Source organism: Coregonus lavaretus, assembly GCF_964263955.1.
Source record: "Coregonus lavaretus genome assembly, chromosome: 34".
NCBI classification, from domain to species: domain Eukaryota; kingdom Metazoa; phylum Chordata; class Actinopteri; order Salmoniformes; family Salmonidae; genus Coregonus; species Coregonus lavaretus.
Genome location: NC_140021.1, coordinates 29,523,915 through 29,542,052, shown reverse-complemented (window position 1 = coordinate 29,542,052; position 18,138 = coordinate 29,523,915). Strand labels below are relative to the sequence as shown.

At 42.9% G+C, this 18,138-nt stretch overlaps 2 protein-coding genes across 3 annotated transcripts; one reads left to right on the top strand and one right to left on the bottom strand.

Annotated features, from left to right (window-relative positions):
* Positions 1–960: 960 nt before the first annotated feature.
* Positions 961–3,040, bottom strand: LOC311109088 (OTU domain-containing protein 1-like). The gene has a single exon (XM_084151893.1). It carries the CDS (start codon positions 2,805–2,807, stop codon positions 1,434–1,436), a length of 1,374 nt encoding a protein of 457 aa, XP_084008019.1. The 5' UTR covers positions 2,808–3,040; the 3' UTR covers positions 961–1,433.
* Positions 3,041–8,006: 4,966 nt separating this feature from the next.
* Positions 8,007–13,670, top strand: LOC311109078 (homeobox protein AKR-like). 2 transcript variants are annotated; one of them, XM_084151882.1, is made up of 3 exons: positions 8,007–8,350; positions 10,135–10,367; positions 11,870–13,670. In XM_084151882.1, the coding sequence occupies exons 1-3, from the start codon at positions 8,335–8,337 to the stop codon at positions 12,563–12,565; spliced, it is 945 nt and encodes a 314-aa protein (XP_084008008.1). In that variant the 5' UTR covers positions 8,007–8,334; the 3' UTR covers positions 12,566–13,670. The 2 variants fall into 2 exon arrangements, with proteins under 2 accessions (XP_084008008.1, XP_084008009.1); XM_084151883.1 differs by having other exon boundaries at positions 8,059–8,105.
* The last annotated feature ends 4,468 nt before the right edge of the window (positions 13,671–18,138 follow it).

The following is an 18,138-nucleotide window of genomic DNA, read 5'->3' as shown; positions in this document are numbered from 1 at the left end:
ACTGAGTTACAGTTCATAGAAGGAAATCAGTCAATTGAAATAAATTAAATAGGCCCTAATCTATGGATTTCACATGACTGGGCAGGGGGGCCGCCATGGGTGGTCCTGGGACGGCATAGACCCACCCACTTGGGAGCCAGGCCTAGCCAATCAGAATGAGTTTTTCCACACAAAAGGGCTTTATTGCAGACATAAATACTCCTCAGCACACCCCCTCCTCAGACGATACCGCAGGTGAAGAAGCCGGATGTGGAGGTCCTGGGCTGGCGTGGTTACACGTGGTCTGCGGTTGTGAGGCTGTTTGGAAGTACTGCCAAATTCTCTAAAATTACGTTGGAGGTGGCTTATGGTAGAGAAATTAACATTAAATTATCTGGCAACAGCTCTGTTGGGACATTCCTGCTGTCAGCATGCCAATTCCACACTGCACATTTTAGAGTGGCCTTTTACGCCTCGATCACACCAACAGCGTCATTGCATTTTGGTACACCAGAAGTACATTAATTTCAAATGGAACGCTGTGTTTGCCTTGCAGCATTGCGTTGCAAAGGTAGTTGCATTGCGTTCTGTGTGGTGCATACGTTGGATTTCTCGAACGTATGCGTAAAACTGTATGTGTAGAAGGCTTGACAAAAATTGTAGCAGAAGGTGAATGATGAACTTTGATGATGTTGAGTAATATTTTGCACAATGTAATATTGTGATCAAGGCGTTATTGTCCCCACGCTCCCTCAAACCTTGAGACATTTGTGGCATTGTGTTACAAAACCGCACATTTTAGTGGCCTTTTATTGTCCCCAGCACAAGGTGCACCTGTGTAATAACCATGCTGTTTAATCAGCTTCTTGATATGCCATATCTGTCAGGTGGATGGATTATCTTGGCAAAAGAGAAATGCTCACTAACAGGGATGTAAACAATTTTTTCACAAAATTTGAGAGAAATAAGCTTTTTGTGCGTATGTACATTTCTGGGATATTTTATTTCAGTATATATTTAGTATCAACAAATGTCTTGTTGTTTTTTTGTTGAGAAAACATCAATCATTTAACCAGTTGACACCATTTTTGGGGGGGGGTTGATCCAGAGAATTCCAACCCATTCACTTCAAACATAACACATCAAGGTATGGGAAATAATACAAGCTCCTTCAAGCCTCACTTGGAACTAACATTTTGCCGTTAAGTCTATTTACAACACAAAATATAAATATAACATGTGCACTGCACTTCAATTCGGCTACAATACAAAACGTAGAAAATGTCATTAAGGCAATGTTGAAGTCACACACACAGAGAATCAAAGTGCAATCGGTTTGAAGAGAGAGAGAGAGAGAGAGAGAGAGAGAGAGAGAGAGAGAGAGAGAGAGAGAGAGAGAGAGAGAGAGAGAGGCTGACTAATATTTGAATGCAGCAATTGAATAACTATTGGTTTCAAATGTGACCGTTTTGTTCGATGTACATTTTAGACAGTGATGCAGCCATCGACTTGGCCAGCTCTTCGTCCCGTTTCCTTTGCATCTGAGAGTGACGGAACCACTCGTCATACTCTGGGTTGGACACACACCTGTCCAGCAAGACATCATAGTGTCCGTTGCTTAGCCAACTCAACCAGACAGCGGGTTTGGATGCATCCTGTTCCCCCAGGTAGTGCACCATGGTTGAAACCGTGGGACTCTCCAAGCTACCTCCTGTGGTTAGGTAAATGTTCACATTCAACATCTGACTCATCGCCAGAAGCTCCGGATAACCCGCCCAGGCGCCGTCCTGCGCTGCGTTGATCAAGAACTCCCCGACATCCCCCTCAATGATGGGGTTAAACTCATCCAGGTGGTCGGCTATGTGGTGCATTGTCTGCTCTCTCAGTTCATTGTGCATAGACTGCTCTCCATAGGCGGCTTTACACACCGCCCTGTACAGACAGTTGCCGTCAGGGATGATGTGGAATCTGTACTTGTGTGCCCTCTCCTGAAGGTACTTGTTCTGTTTCTCCACCTCCGCTATGTAGCACGTCACCTTCTCGTTGATGTCACCCCTTTTTGCATTTCTTCGCGGAGATGGCTCCCGTAGGACACCGAGCTTAAAGACCTGCGCCTCGCCTGATGGAGAGTACAGGTCTGAGTATTCACTGTCATTTCTACTCTCACAGGAATCCAATATATCCTGGCCTAAATGGGTCGACTGTGCCTCTAAGTTCTGATGGGGTTTTGGGTTCACAATGTCACTTGTAATGGGGGTTCCCTTTCCATTTGCCATGTTAATTCTCTCCTCGCACTTTCTGTAACTTGGTCCATCGTTCTTGTCAATATTTATCAGGTTATTTTCACGTTCCGCGTTTTGACTATCATTGAGTAGATCCCCTCTACCTCTCAAGTGATCAATGAAGTCCACAATCAAGTCTGTGTCCAAATGATCATCTCGGTCACGCGCCTGAATCACGACATCTTGTGAATTTGATTCCGAAGGAGCCCGTTTTGTCTGGGTCTCCTTTATGATGTGCACTGGTACGTATCTCTCAACTCCGTCAGGCCGACGAATGATTATCTCTGCGGTAGATGTGTAGTAGACTGGCTTCATGGAAGCAGCCTCGTAACATGAAAAAGCAGCAGGCATGTTTGCGGTAGATTGAGTCTCTCCTACCAGATTCCCGTTAGTCACTGCTGGAGTAGGCCCACTCGGTGTATTATTCGCAGAGGAGCTCGTTCTTGTCCTGGACAAATGGTCAGTAATGGTACCACTTGTGATAGTTATCGAAACTTTGCGAGAGGATCCGGGATAGTGTGTCAACGCACTGCTGTACAACTGCATTTTGGAAGACTCGCCTTTATACAAAACGCTAGAGCCCCAAGTGTTACGGAAAGATGACAACAAAGGCTAAAAATACACCCTGTCATCAATAACAGCTAAGTTGTAGGATACGTTTCCATGGATCCAGTGTCTTGTTCCCCTTGTCACACATAGGGACCGAGTTTAGCCATCTTGCGTCAGCGCAGTCTCCCTAATTTTAGACCTGAAAAGTGTAACCGGACACTCTCCGCTTCGTCTCCCCTCATAGCCAACTGTTGAAGTAGTTGTACGTAGAGCAGTAATGACCACAGCGAGGGAATTAAAAGGTTTTGATGTGTCACAGTACACTCTCGGAAGTTCTCTCGTTCCAGTCGGCGGAGTCAGGGCGGCGTCGCCACTCTGGAATGCACAAAGCGTGCCAAAAGCTACATCACTGTTAAGCGCATGGATATGCGCAAAAATGACTCACAACCCCCATTACTTCTTGAGAGTAAAGCGAGGTCCCGTCCTTAAAAGGATTGTCTTGCCATTTTATTCAGTACAGCCTAATGTATTTTCTATCCATGAGCTTTTTAGTGGTTATTTGCCAATGTAGGCTACTGTGCTTAAAAACTTCAGTCAATATTTATTTGTGTCTGTTTACAGTATGGGAAATACAGTATGTGAAAATATATGTTCGATTATCTGTTATGACACTATTATAACACAATGTCGTGCACAATCTATCATCTTTCATCAATATGCGGATGACACACTATGTGGATATAGATCCCTAAAACCTAGATTAAACCACATTACACATGGTCTTGAAATAGACATGCATCATTTCACAGAGATGTCATTGGTAGATCTCCATTTCAACCAGCTAACAAGTGTCATTGCATGTCAACTAGGGTGGCAGGTAGCTTAGTGGTTAAGAGCGTTGTGCCAGTAACCGAAAGGTCGCTGTTTCTAATCCCCGAGCCGACTAGGTGAAACATCTGTTGATGTGCCCTTGAGCAAGGCACTTAACCGTAAGTCGCTCTGGATAAGAGCGTCTGCTAAATGACTAATTATTAACTAAAGGGAAAGCTTGTAAATGAGCCATTTGATATGTATAAATAGGTGGACCAAACTTTCCTGTTAGGCTTTTGCTGATTCAATGGCATGTGTAGTTTTGAGGTAACCTGTTCCCAGATATTTTTATGCTCTTTCCTACTCCATTGTTGCTGTCAAGTGAAAAATGTTTGGCATGACAATGAATTAAAGGAGTTGACATGATAGCGCAAACTTACTGGCACTCATGCTAGTTTTGAGGCCTTGTTGGCTATTTTTTAAGTTACAATGTTAATGTATTGTTTCAAACCCCTAAAGCAGGGCTATGCAAAATATACAATATGAATGTATTTTCTGTAGGCCTATATGTCTACTGGGCAGAAAAGCTTATTAGCATGCATCACTTGCATCCAATTTAGTATTTGGTATGTTGTTAATTTAGAAAAACACATAATATTATGAATTAACTGAGAATAAATAATATTCAGCGTTACGTTTTTCGAAATTAACATCATACCAAATGAAATTGTCACTGTATATTATCAGAGATACTGTATATAATCACGAGATGGTCTTGTCTCTGCCCTAACAATGGGAGTAGTTGTCCCAAAGGCGGGAAGCAGACTGATGTTCCCGCATGGACAGATTTTGACGGGAGTGGACCCTCTCGATTCGCCTCTTCCTTTCTGATAATATTCAAACGAAAAGTGCAATGTATAGTTATCGCCAGCAGAGAGAAGCCCTGTACTTTATCTGTGCTTTCACGATGACGTCATCATGTACACAGTATTCTGGTAAGTACCGCGTTTTATACCATAGGGGGCGGTATGGGTCCTCACGTGGCCAGTGGACACCATGTAGTCCTATCAGACCCATAACTACAGAAAGAAAAGCAACATAGTAACAGATTGTGTTGAATAGGAATAGGGGTGATCCCTTTTCACTGTGTTGCTTTCCATAGCCCCTCCGCAAGAGCCTAATATGCCTACAGAGTATATTGGTTCCTGGATAATCAATTATTATCAAACGTAGGCTAGCTATATGCTTTAACATATCCACGCTTGAGGTAGAATTAGGTAATATTTGGTTGAGACATTGATCAATGAGATTTCAACCTTTATTCACACACTCAAAAAGAGAGCCAGAAGTTTGTTGAATTCTCAATGTGTTATCACTGATTTCAACCATCTAAAAGCACAAACAAATTCCAATGGAAAACAATGTCTGATTTTTGGTTTAGTTGTCATTTAAATGTGTTATCACTGCAATTTCAATCATTTATAAGCACAGCAAAGTTCAAATGGGAATACAATGTCAGATATTTAGTATTTTTATAACAACTTAAAGCGACAATATGTAACTTTTTGGACAACCCGAACAATTTCACATAGAAATGTGAGTTATAGATCTGTCGTTCTCATTGAAAGCAAGTTTAAGAATGCTTCCCATTCTTAAGTTTTGTTTTTGCTTCTTTTACTTTCGGTTTTGTACACCAGCTTCAAACCACTGAAAATACAATATTTTTGGTAACTGAAAATATATTTCACAGCGAGTTAGATGGTACAATGTTTCTCTACACATTGGTTGTTTTGTCAAATAAACTGAAATTAGGCAAACTATTAGAATTTTAGCAACCAGTAAATGGCAAGGCGATTTCTGCATATTGCACCTTTAATGTGTTTTCACTGTGCTTTATCTATTAGCACAACCAAATGACCTGGATTGCAGTTGAGATTACATTAAACGTACATAGTGCAAGTGATCAATGCTGTTTGAGATTCTGTGCAGATTATTATAGCATTTGTGAAGATCTCCACAGACCTGCGACCTTTGCATGCTATCTTGAACATGCACGCTTTCTATGATTACATAAGAAGACATTTATAGTTACAGTAATCTCAAAATGTATCCATGGATCTGTTCCTCATTTTAAGGTTGAATAAATACTGTTACATTTGTTTGTAAGATAGCCTTAACTTTACACTATTAACTGTATTACAAAAGTAATATTAAATTGTGTTTGATTATCAACACAAATATCAACATTTGAAGGAGATGTATCTTTTTTGCCACTGACTTAGTCTGGCTTTAATTCCAGTTTGTCTACAAATTATTAATTGCTATGTTGGACTCATGTCTCCATCACAACCAAAATTCTAACTTAAAGAATAAGACTAAATCAGATCAAACTTTATTTAAAGTGCATTTAAAGTTTGATTTGATTTTGTCCTATTCTTTAACTTTGATTTTTGGTTGAGATGGCGATGTGAATCCAACATATCAGTTATTAGTTTGTAGACACTGTGGAATCAAAGCCAGACTAAGTCAGTGGCACAGATGGAACTATCCTAGCAGAAGATACATGATAACCAAATATAATTCAATATACAGTTTGTCTACAAATTAATAATTGATATGTTGGATTCACGTCTCCATCTCAACCAAAAATAATAGTTATAGAATAGGATTAAATCAAATCAAACTTTAAATGCATAAAGTTTGATTTAGTCATATTATTTAACATAGATTTTTGGTTGAGATGGAGACGTGAACCCAACATATGAATGATTAAGTTCTAGATTACATTTGAAATAACCAAAGCTTGAAACCCTAGGCCTATATGTACTGTCTATTTTTTTTTTACCCTGGGTTGAATTGAAACAATAGCTGTTGATGATTTTGCAAATGTTATATAGGCCTAAATAGTATCATTGATGACATACTGTATGACTTATAAAGCATGGTTACATTTCATTTGCTTTCTTAAACCTACCTTTTGGAATGATTTCGATAGCAACAGTGAATGTATTTAGTTATTATGTGGAGATCTCTCAATAATCATTCTCGCGATAGCGCATTGGTAGTAGTCAGTGACAAATATCAAAGCTTGGTTAAAACCCTGGATGGGAGACCAAAGGGAGAGCTGTAGATAGATAATCTCTCCAGAAGGAGGTGATATCCAGCCTATAGTTTTTTTCTGAGAGTGGATATAATGTTGAACATCTGACGTTGTTTCAAAGGTACAAATTCAACATATTTTATACAAGGTTTGTCTATGTTGAAAATTGGTTACCATGATGACATAATCCTGTGGTTGAACTTTCACCCTCAAAACAACAGTTTAAGTTGATGACTTTTATTAAATCCAATGTATTTTCCACATAGATTCCATGTCACACAAAATATGTTGACAAATTAAACCAGTTTGTGCCCAGTGGGCTACTACTGGAAATGCAGCAAAACATGTATTGATTTATTTAGGCAATCACTCTCAAATGGTATTCAAATAGATCAATGCATGTGTAAAATCACTGACAGTCCTTACGGCAGACATTAGATATTAGCCTATCCCTGTTGGCAAATTGACAACCATCACATTTGTTGCATAATGCATTAGCTAATAAAATAATTAATATGCTAATAGGGCTCTGCTATTTATGAAAACATGGACACAGAAATTGATAAAGGAATAGGCTAGCCAATTAGAGAAGCCGCGTACGAAATACTGATGAGAAGTAGCCTAGCCATGCTGCGGTTGTTGTTTTGAACATGGTGCACTAAAACTGCTGCAAGATCTGCAATGCCCTAGCTTCCATACCTACAGCTAAGCATTTCAGTTATAAGCTTACATTTGTAACATAAAAGTAGAATATATTCTTTCGGTTGTTCGGTGAGATTGTGTTCATGTCAATGCAAAAGTTGATTTATTTATGCAATCACTCTCAAATGCTATTTAAATAGATCAATGCATGCATACAATCACTGACAGTCCTTATGGCTGACATTGGATATTAGCCTATCCCTGTTGACAAATTGCCAAGCATCACATTTGTTGCATAATGCATTAGCTAATAAAATAATTAATATGCTAATAGGGCTCTGCTATTTATGAAAACATGGACACAGAAATTGATAAAGGAATAGGCTAGCCAATTAGAGAAGCCGCGTACGAAATACTGATGAGAAGTAGCCTAGCCATGCTGCGGTTGTTGTTTTGAACATGGTGCACTAAAACTGCTGCAAGCTCTGCAATGCCCTTAGCTTCCATTCCTACAGCTACGCATTTCAATTATAAGCCTATAATATTCTAGCGGTTGTTTGGTAAGATTGTGTATAGCCATTGCAAAAGCAATGCTGATGTCAGAGATTTTTGCTCTTCCCTCTAAAGTGGGAGGATCTTTGTGCGTTGAGTCACGCAGCTGTCAAAGATAGCTGTCACCCAGTTTCATGATCAAACACACATTGAATGAGAAAGGCTTCGCCAAGTCGAGCAGCGGACTTCAGGTAGCCTACCCCTGGCATAAGTAGCCTATTGCGTCTCAAACAAATTAAAAAGACGACGAACGGTTCTATGACCGAAAATAAATCAATGAACGAAGCCGTTTAACCATTTGGAGTATACGTGTGGAATATCCTGAGAAAAAGATCTGCCACTAAACGAATAACGTTACAATTCGAGAAAAAATACTGCGCTCCTCTCGTGACCAACGTGAAAAGGAGATTTCTAACGGACATGAAGACAAAAAAGGGTAGGTCGCCTTTTTCATCCGAGTGCTGATTGTCACAATTTCGATAACATGCGTGTATCAGAAAATATATTGAGGAAGATCGCGCGTAATGCATTTCTCAATGCAAGTTACGCAGCCTATTGTTTGCTCCAGTCAAAACAGCCCCCTCCCGTGCAGGCGGGCTGTCAAAATTGATTGTTTTGCGTATATGCCTTTTGATTCAAACCCTTTCAAATGCAAGGAATTGTTAGCTTTAAAGGTTGACAAGTTAAACGCATCGAGTAAATATCATAACCATTTTGTTATACAATAGTGTTAGATACTTTAACTTTATAGCAACTCTGAAAACTTAGTTCATGATGAACAAGTTTCCAATTACTAGCTAATTCCTTTAGGGTACATCTAGATGGGTTGACTAAATTAGAGGGCATCTCTAAACCCTTACGTCACTATGCATTTAGGTAATTAAAAGGTATCAAATCTGTAGCCCCAACGACGCACAGAGTAAGTTTCCTCTGCTAGTTTAGCTGCAACATTGTTTCCTTTTCTCGGTATACTTTGTATTATGTGCAACATTGTTGAATGAAATTAGATAGTGAGAAACTTGCAGCAGACATCTTCAGCCCCAAATTTGTAGTGACACAGCGTTCAAATCCTGACCTCCTTTGTGGAGTTGCTGTTTGCTTTCATTCTGCGATGGTGCTCTCTCGCATTCTTCGACCTCGTGTTACAGACTACACAATAGAACTTCTACACGTTGTTTAAACTTAGAAATTCCATTGAGTTGAGCTTACAAAACGCTCAATTCACTTGAATATGAGTAGTAGACTTAACTTAAGTAAGAAATTAGTAGTTACTCTTTCAAAAACCTTCAAATTATAGTAAAGTAATGGTTCGACGAACAAGATTCTTTTGTTTAGTCTCGAGACGTTGATTTGTAACAATTCCCCCTCCCTTTCCTCATCCAATCCTACATAATTACCTAATTCCAACTTCAGTCGTTTTTAAAAAATACATTTCCCACCACTATGCCAAGGACAGATCTAGTGATATCCTGTACAGTATTTTGTTGACATGGAATGATGGAATACAGATGATGCCATGTTTAGTTTTTACAATTTAAAACTTAAATAAGACATCATCTAAATGATAAAGTTTCCCCAAAAAGTTTGATTTGAAATGTGTTATTGCCAGATAAGAAATATATTGTCCTGACATTCAGGTTTTTGTAAAGGCTTGTGGTAAATTAACTATTTTGTATTAACTGTTTGATTAGGCAATGTCAGAAAAAAAAGAGGTTACCATGAATGCAATTCAAATGGACTACAGATGTTCTTATAGCCTTTGAAATTCTACCCCTGGAATAACTATTTCAGCTGTCTTGGATCCTGCCATAGCTTCCTGCACTGTGTCAGTGTCAACACGAAGAGGTGTTTGCTCAGTACAGTAGGCCTGCAGTATTTGTCTAGGCAGGTTTTATAACTGACACAGCATTGGAGCAGCATGCCTTTGTGATGTCTCCCCTCCCCCTCCCCCCTTTCCCCCTCTTCCTCCTCCTCCTCCCTCCTTCTCTGTTCCATGAATCACATGGCTGAACTTGACAGCTTGCTTCTGACACATCAGCTGCATCCGCTAGACAGCTAGCGTTTTGCACAGGGCTGTTGGAAGGCGGGTGGCAGACAGACAGACAGACAGACAGACAGAGCAGATAGACAGACATGCAGACAGGAAGTTGGTTGGCATCATAAGGGGAATTTTGACAGACATTCTCTCACACATCCCATTCCTCTCTTCTTCGCACACAGGCATGATGACGTTGTCGGGCAGTGAGACGGACGACGAGGACAGCGTGGACGCCCCCCTGGACCTGTCATCCAGTACGGGAGGTAGCAGTGGGAAGAGGAAGAGGCGCGGGAACCTACCCAAGGAGTCGGTGCAGATCCTCAGGGACTGGCTATATGAGCATCGCTACAATGCCTACCCCTCTGAACAGGAGAAAGCCCTACTCTCCAAGCAGACGCTGCTTTCCACACTACAGGTATGCTAACTAATGATCTGCATCAATTACATAAGGGGCCCTGTTCAAATACTTCAGCAATGCTTCCTTCCTGCTTACCTTCCTTGAAGTGATCACAGAGTTGAATTGCTTGCTTTCACATATCTTATCACTTATAGATCTCCTCAAGGAAATTAGGAAGGAAGGATACATTCAAACAGAGGGCCAGAGTGACAGGCCTCTGTTCATAGGTTTACTACCAGATGACTAGTAGGTCTGTGGTATGCAAAAAAATGAGTGGCAAGAAATGCAATATACAATGACCTTGTGTTGTAACGTCTTGTCTTGGTTTTATGATACGTACGTAAACAAAGAGAGCATGATTGAATAATAAATAATAATAATAATATGCCATTTAGCAGACGCTTTTATCCAAAGCGACTTACAGTCATGCGTGCATACATTTTTGTGTATGGGTGGTCCCGGGGATCGAACCCACTACCTTGGCGTTACAAGCGCCGTGCTCTACCAGCTGAGCTACAGAGGACCACCATTGACAGGTGGACAATGAACAGCTAGCAGCAGGGCCTTTCAAGGAAGCTTGATGTTGCAACATTCTGTCTGACGAAACACATCTGAAGTGAAACGACATTGACTGTGTCCCAAATGGCCCCCTATTCCCTATGTAGTGCACTACTTTTGACAAGGGCCCACATGGTTTTTCCCTTAGGGCTCTGGTCAAAAGTAGTGCACTTTATAGGGAATAATAGGGTGCCATTTGGGACACACTTGGTGACTAGGAGGAACCGAGCACTCTGAAACTTTGACTCGGCTCACTCACTCTGCTGGGTGGTTGGTGTGGGCTTGGCTGTAACAATCACACAGGAATTTCCCTCCCTCCAGCCCTCTTCCAGTCCAGCTGTCTGTGAACAATGCAGAGTCCTTTACATACTAAGAGTTCTAGGCTTTGGTGAGCCATCCATGGCTGACAATTGGCTGGGACAGAGAGGGAGATGAGGGGGTCGGGGGAGGAGAGGGCAATAGAATTGGGAAGGGCAACAAGACCTTACAGCAAACTGGTGTTACATGCCGTGATGGCTTTTCAAAGGCCTAGTTCGAGTTTCTTGATGAGCACAGAAGTAGCACCTTATATTTTCTTACTTGTTTGTTGAATTATGTATTATAAGACGTAAACTTAAGTAAAAAAAATAACATTAGTTTATGTGCAATTAGGTAGTGAACAGTTGCCATAACATTGTCTATAGGTGTGCCAGAATATATACGACCAAGAGCAAGTTGTGGAACAACCATCACATATGCTTGTAGATGTTTCAGATAAGATGCATGTTTTGAATACTACAGAAAAACAGCTGTGTCTCACAATGTCATGTAAATATGTAAACCGGATGTAACCTGTTTTTGTCAACGTGAGATATGAAAGTATAATTTTGTGCTCTCTCCTTTTTCCCCTTTGTCTTCTTTTTTGAGACAACTTGAAACTATACTATATACTTAAATAAATGTTGTAATTTGCTCTCCTTCAGGTTTGCAACTGGTTCATCAACGCACGTCGGCGGCTCCTCCCGGAGATGCTGCGGAAAGACGGTAAAGACCCCAACCAGTTCACCTTCTCCCGGAAAGGCAGCAAGGGAGGCGACGGGGGCTTCTCTGACTCCAGCTCTCAGTCACCCAAGCACGCCACAGCCGCCACGGGCCCCGAGGACGGCTACGACCAGCGGGCGCTGCACCCCTCCAGCTTCGAGGCAGGTCTCCCCAGCCCCAGCGTTCTGCAGAAGGCCATATCGTCCCCTAAAATGTCCCCCTCCTCCTCCCCGGGGCCCACCACCACTGTGGCTCACCGGCCCTCTGTCATCTGTCACACCACTGTTACCACCATGGCCATGCAGAAACAGGGCTCCAGCCCCCCTTCCTACCTCTCCTGCTTCCTCTCCAGCATGAACACAGATGGCAGTAGGGCCGCAGAGCTGCTGCATTCCACCAGAGAGGCTCTGGGGCTTTTCAGATGTCGGGAGGAAGGGTTGGGCCTGGGCGCCCCGGCAGTGACCACCACCCCCACCCCCATGGAGGGTAACCTGAGCCCCCAGAGTGGGCTCTTCAACACCCCTCCCCCCACCCCCCCAGACCTCACACAGGACTTCAGTGGCTTCCAGCTCTTAGTGGATGTGGCCCTCAAGCGGGCGGCAGAGATGGAGCTGCAGGCTAAACAACTGGTGTCTTAGAGAGAGGGAGGGCTAAAAGGGAGGGAAAGAAAGATGACAACCCAGTTGTTGTTGTCCCTAAATGAACTCCTCACATGAATTCAGTGACTTCAGTGACTGCGCAACAAAGAACAAACACAACAAGCCTGATAACTTCTATTTTTGGTGTACAAAACTGTATCAAGGTGCCTTGGCTGTTAGTTCTTTTTTTATTTTGTCATATACGTGTATGTATGTATGTATGTATCTATGTGTATCTTTTTTGCACACGGGACCAAAAAGAAAAAAAAAAGCGCTGCCTGTCTTAACTTTTCCTATGTATTTTACTAGAGCAAGGCATGAGGGTATACAAGTGTTCTGAGGGGGAGGGTGGTTCTCCTCTCCTCCATTATGGGGTACGTAGTTTCACAGACCTATCCCCCATGCGATATGTAGTTTCCAGATGTTTTACATTTCAGAGATCAGTTTGCGATGGTTTCCACTCAGCCTTTTGCACAATAGGGCAGAGTTAGGGTCCTTATCTCTCATGTCAGTGTCTTAAAACATACTTTGCTCTTGGGATCTATGATGAACTTTATCACTACTGTAGAAAGTCTTCTGTGTTTTTTCATGATAAAGAGTATAGTGTTTTTTTATATTTTTTTTATACCTTTCCTTTGATATTTTATAAGAAAGTAAACCTCTCGTCTTGGTTTTGATTAAGCGTTTTCCTATACCAAGGGATCATTCAGATGAACAATGTAGCAGGTTCCTAGTCTGAGCCTTCCTCCCCTCCTCGCTTAGTGGGGTACAGCCCAAGTGGCACCCTATTCCATATATAGTGCACAAAAATAGTGCACTATATAGGGAATAGGGTGCCAATTGGGGCGCAAACCCGAGTAGCGATGGCCAGTTAACTGGAAGAACAACACTAAGATTTGTTTTGCATTTGTGAAGTCACCAGCAGCGGAAAAAAAGATAGCATTTTCTAAATCACCAAAAAGCATTTCATGTACAAAAAAGGACCATGTTTGTGTATAGCAATTGTGACATGACGGCCAATGATGTGATTTCCTTTCATACTGTGCAATGTTTGTGGCAAATAGGGGTCACATATGGGATTTAAATAAATAGTTGTTTTCTACAACTCTTGCCGTTTCACTGTTGGAACACCAGATCACATATTGACTACATCTAAGGACCAAGAATCTTTTAAGGCGATTGCCCACTAGAATCACATAACAGCAGTAGCACAGAATGTAGAGTGACATGAGCTCCATCAATCATACATTGACACTACATGAAGAAAAAAGGTAGCGAGAGGAGAGAAATAGCACTTTGATGTGTGTGCATGTGCCTGTGTTTCTACATGCAGTCTGCCTCTGTCTCATGAGTCATTCTATCCTGAGACATTCCTATGTGTGCGTGTGCTAGGTTCATCAGAGCGCCAAAACTTTAGCATAATCCTGTATAAATTAGCGCGGGCTAACAGCAGACGTCAACGGTTTCCTGCCAGGCAGGGGTTTTATGTGTGGATGTGTCAATACATTCACGGAAAATGAATACAAAGGTTTTAGTAAAACTTGACACTCAGTCATAACCATGTCATAACCTGTCATATGGTCATAACACTGTCATGATCCATATATTTACACCTGTTGTGACATATATTGTGTTATCTTATTGGCTGGTTATGACACCTACACCAAGTGTTGGAAGTCAAACCCACATTTATTCAAATTAATTTTTTCCCTGCCAAGAACTTTCCTTTCATTTGAAAGTTTGTTTCTTAAATCCTTTGTTGTAATGAATTCTTTACAGTCATGTATTTTTCATCATATTTTAAATAACTTGGAGAAAATACACTTTACGCCTCCCGAGTGGCACAGTGGTCAATGGCACTGCATCGCAGTGCTAGAGGCGTCACTATAGATCCGGGTTCGGGCTGTGTCGCAGCCGGACGCGACCGGGAGACCCATGAGGCGGCGCACAATTGGCCCAGCATCGTCCGGGTTAGGGGTGGGTTTGGCCGGCTGGGATGTCCTTGTCCCATCACGCTCTAGCGACTCCTTGTGGTGGCCAGGCGCATGCACGCTGACTTCGTTCGCGTGCATGCCTTGGCTTTGCCTCATCACTCCTACTGCACATGGAGGCAGAAATGGAACCCTTTATAGTGCACTACTTTTGAACAGGGCCCATAGGGAATAAGATGGCATTTGGGACACAGACGGTGTGTATGGTGATTTTGTCACTCCCACATCAATCAAGGGGAGGGGGGGGGGGGTGAATGTGTGCCCCTGTGTGTGTGTGCAGGTGTGTTTGCACGTGCGCTTTCATGCCTGTGTGTACATGTTGCCGGCTGTGAGGGCAGCCAGTTTGAGTTTCCTCCGACACATTGGTGCGGCTGGCTTCCGGGTTAAGCGAGCAGTGTGTCAAGAAGCAGTGTCGGCTTGGCGGGTCGTTTTTCGGAGGGCGCATGGCTCTCGACCTTCGCCTCTCCCAAGTCTGTACGGGAGTTGCAGCGATGGGACAAGACTTTAACTACCAATTGGGGAGAAAAAGGGGTAAAAAATACCAAAATAATGGTATAGTAAAAAATAAAATACACTTTATGACACTGTCATGAAGCATTATGACCATCCGGTGTCACTTTACATGGACTAAGAAAATACACTTTATGACACTGTCATGAAGCATTATGACCATCCGGTGTCACTTTACATGGACTAAGAAAATACACTTTATGACACTGTCAAGAAGTATTACGACCATCATAATCATAAGCCACATAGGCCTATCACCTACATTCCCTTATATCAGTCAAAAAGAAGGTGTCTTGTCCTGCTCCTGAAATCTGCTCTTGCATTCATCCCAGTCATCAGCAACAGAGCATTACGGTAGGTGCATGTCTTACATCAATGTGTGCGCAATTACAATGATAATTTAACATGGTCAATTAAAAAAGATATACAGTATATGTAACTTAAACATACTGTTGACACGTAGGCTATGGTGTAATGAAATATTTTGCCTTTTTGACACTCTTATGTAGGTGTCACAACATGTCTAAATATGTGTCATGACAGTGTTATGACCATATCACATGGTTATGACGCTGGGTGTTGGACTGGTTCAGGTAGTCCTACATACCCCATAACAAGTCCATTCTATTTTGTTTGGTAGCTAGTCAATACGACCCAGATTAAGACCATGTGGATCTTGGATATTTGTGTTCTTTCGAGGCTACATAGACAGCTGTTGCCTGTGTCGCAAGTACAATCCTAAAGGATTCAAATGACCCTTCTAAGACTGGTTTGCTACTCTGACGAAGGCAATCACCACCGCATGCATACCTTTGTTCTGGTGGTTTGTAAATGCTGCACCAGCCTGTTATAGTATAGATGGGTTGGTTGTTCAACAACAACGGACATGTGCGCAACTATGGGGTAAAACAGACAGGGTTGGCTTAAACTGTTGACAGCATGTAAACTATATTTAGTCTCCAAATGTTTATTGAAAACATCAATACATTTGCACAATGAGCACTCAAATACATTGTTACAGTTGTTGGTTTGCTAGCTACTGAATTTGAGCCATATTAGCATAGACATGACATCAGTCAAAACACCTCAAAATAAGACATGGTATCAACAACAAGACACAATGAGCTGAAACAAGCCACCTACGATTCCCCACATGGCAGCTTCTTGTCATTGTTGCTAGCTATCTGACCGTTCACAAGCATATCAAATCAAGCCTTCCCGACACCGATGCGCACACATAATTTTAATGATGTTGTCAGCCAACCCGTCTATTAACCCACTTTCTTTACTACAAAAAACTGAGTATAAAAACAGATGCCTCTTGTCAATTGTCAGAATATTGTCTTCTGATCTGCATTGTTCTGATAATAAATAATTGGTGATCTGAGGCATATGTATAGAACGCACACAGCCTAATTTACCTTTCCCACTGCATCCCAGCTGCATGTCAGATCAGCAGTGACATACCGACGGCGGTGGTCCGATAACTCGCACCATGGAGCACATCACTAATCAGGGTCGTCACCTCCAGAAACAGAGGATAGATAGTGCTGCTGTGGAGAGGTGCTCCGTGAACTTGTCTAATCAGAATACAGATTTCCTGGATTGCTTTGCAAAACGTTTCGCTACGGAGTGGACTAGTAAACAAGACCCTGATGGAGAGACCCAGGGCTGAAGAGGAGGGTGAAATCCATGGCTCCCCTTTTGGGCTCTGGACACTGAGGTCAGCATGTTGAATGTGAGCTTGATTGATGTGGGAGTGACAAAATCACCATACACACCGTCTGTGTCCCAAATACCATCTTATTCCCTATGGGCCCTGTTCAAAAGTAGTGCACTATAAAGGGAATAGGGTTCCATTTCTGCCTCCAGGTGCAGTACAGACCAGTATCCCTTCTTTCTTTTCTCTCCAAAACTATTGAGCGTGCCGTCTTTAGCCAACTCTCTTGCTATTTCTCTCAGAATGACCTTCTTGATCCAAACCAGTCAGGTTTCAAGACTGGTCATTCAACTGAGACTGCTCTTCTCTGTGTCACGGAGGCTCTCCGCACTGCTAAAGCTAACTCTCTCTCCTCTGCTCTTGTCCTTCTAGACCTGTCTGCTGCCTTTGATACTGTGAACCATCAGATCCTCCTCTCCACCCTCTCCGAGCTGGGCATCTCCGGCACGGCTCACTCTTGGATTGCGTCTTACCTGACCGGTCGCTCCTACCAAGTGGCGTGGCGAGAAGCTGTCTCCGCACCACGTGCTCTCACCACTGGTGTCCCCCAGGGCTCAGTTCTAGGCCCTCTCCTATTCTCGCTATACACCAAGTCACTTGGCTCTGTCATATCCTCACATGGCCTCTCCTATCATTGCTATTCAGACGACACACAACTAATCTTCTCCTTTCCCCCTTCTGATAACCAGGTGGCGAATCGCATCTCTGCATGTCTGGCAGACATATCAGTATGGATGACGGATCACCACCTCAAGCTGAACCTTGGCAAGACGGAGCTGCTCTTCCTCCCGGGGAAGGACTGCCCGTTCCATGATCTCGCCATCACGGTTGACTACTCCGTTGTGTCCTCCTCCCAGAGTGCGAAGAGCCTTGGCGTGACCCTGGACAACACCCTGTCGTTCTCCGCTAACATCAAGGCGGTGACCCGATCCTGTAGGTTCATGATCTACAACATTCGGAGAGTACGACCCTGCCTTACACAGGAAGCGGCACAGGTCCTAATCCAGGCACTTGTCATCTCCCGTCTGGATTACTGCAACTCGCTGTTGGCTGGGCTCCCTGCCTGTGCCATTAAACCCCTACAACTCATCCATAATGCCGCAGCCCGTCTGGTGTTCAACCTTCCCAAGTTCTCTCACGTCACCCCGCTCCTCCGCACACTCCACTGGCTTCCAGTTGAAGCTCGCATCTGCTACAAGACCATGGTGCTTGCCTACGGAGCTGTGAGGGGAACGGCACCTCCGTACCTTCAGGCTCTGATCAGTCCCTACACCCAAACGAGGGCACTGCATTCATCCACCTCTGGCCTGCTGGCTCCCCTACCTCTGCGGAAGCATAGTTCCCGCTCAGCC

Excerpts from the sequence above, each read along its gene's own strand:
- LOC311109078 (XM_084151882.1), top strand. Across the intron at positions 10,368-11,869 it reads CGCTGCTTTCCACACTACAG|GTTTGCAACTGGTTCATCAA; the intron begins GTATGCTAACTA and ends GCTCTCCTTCAG.
- LOC311109088 (XM_084151893.1), bottom strand. The coding sequence starts at position 2,807 with ATGCAGTTGTACAGCAGTGCGTTGACACACTATCCCGGATCCTCTCGC.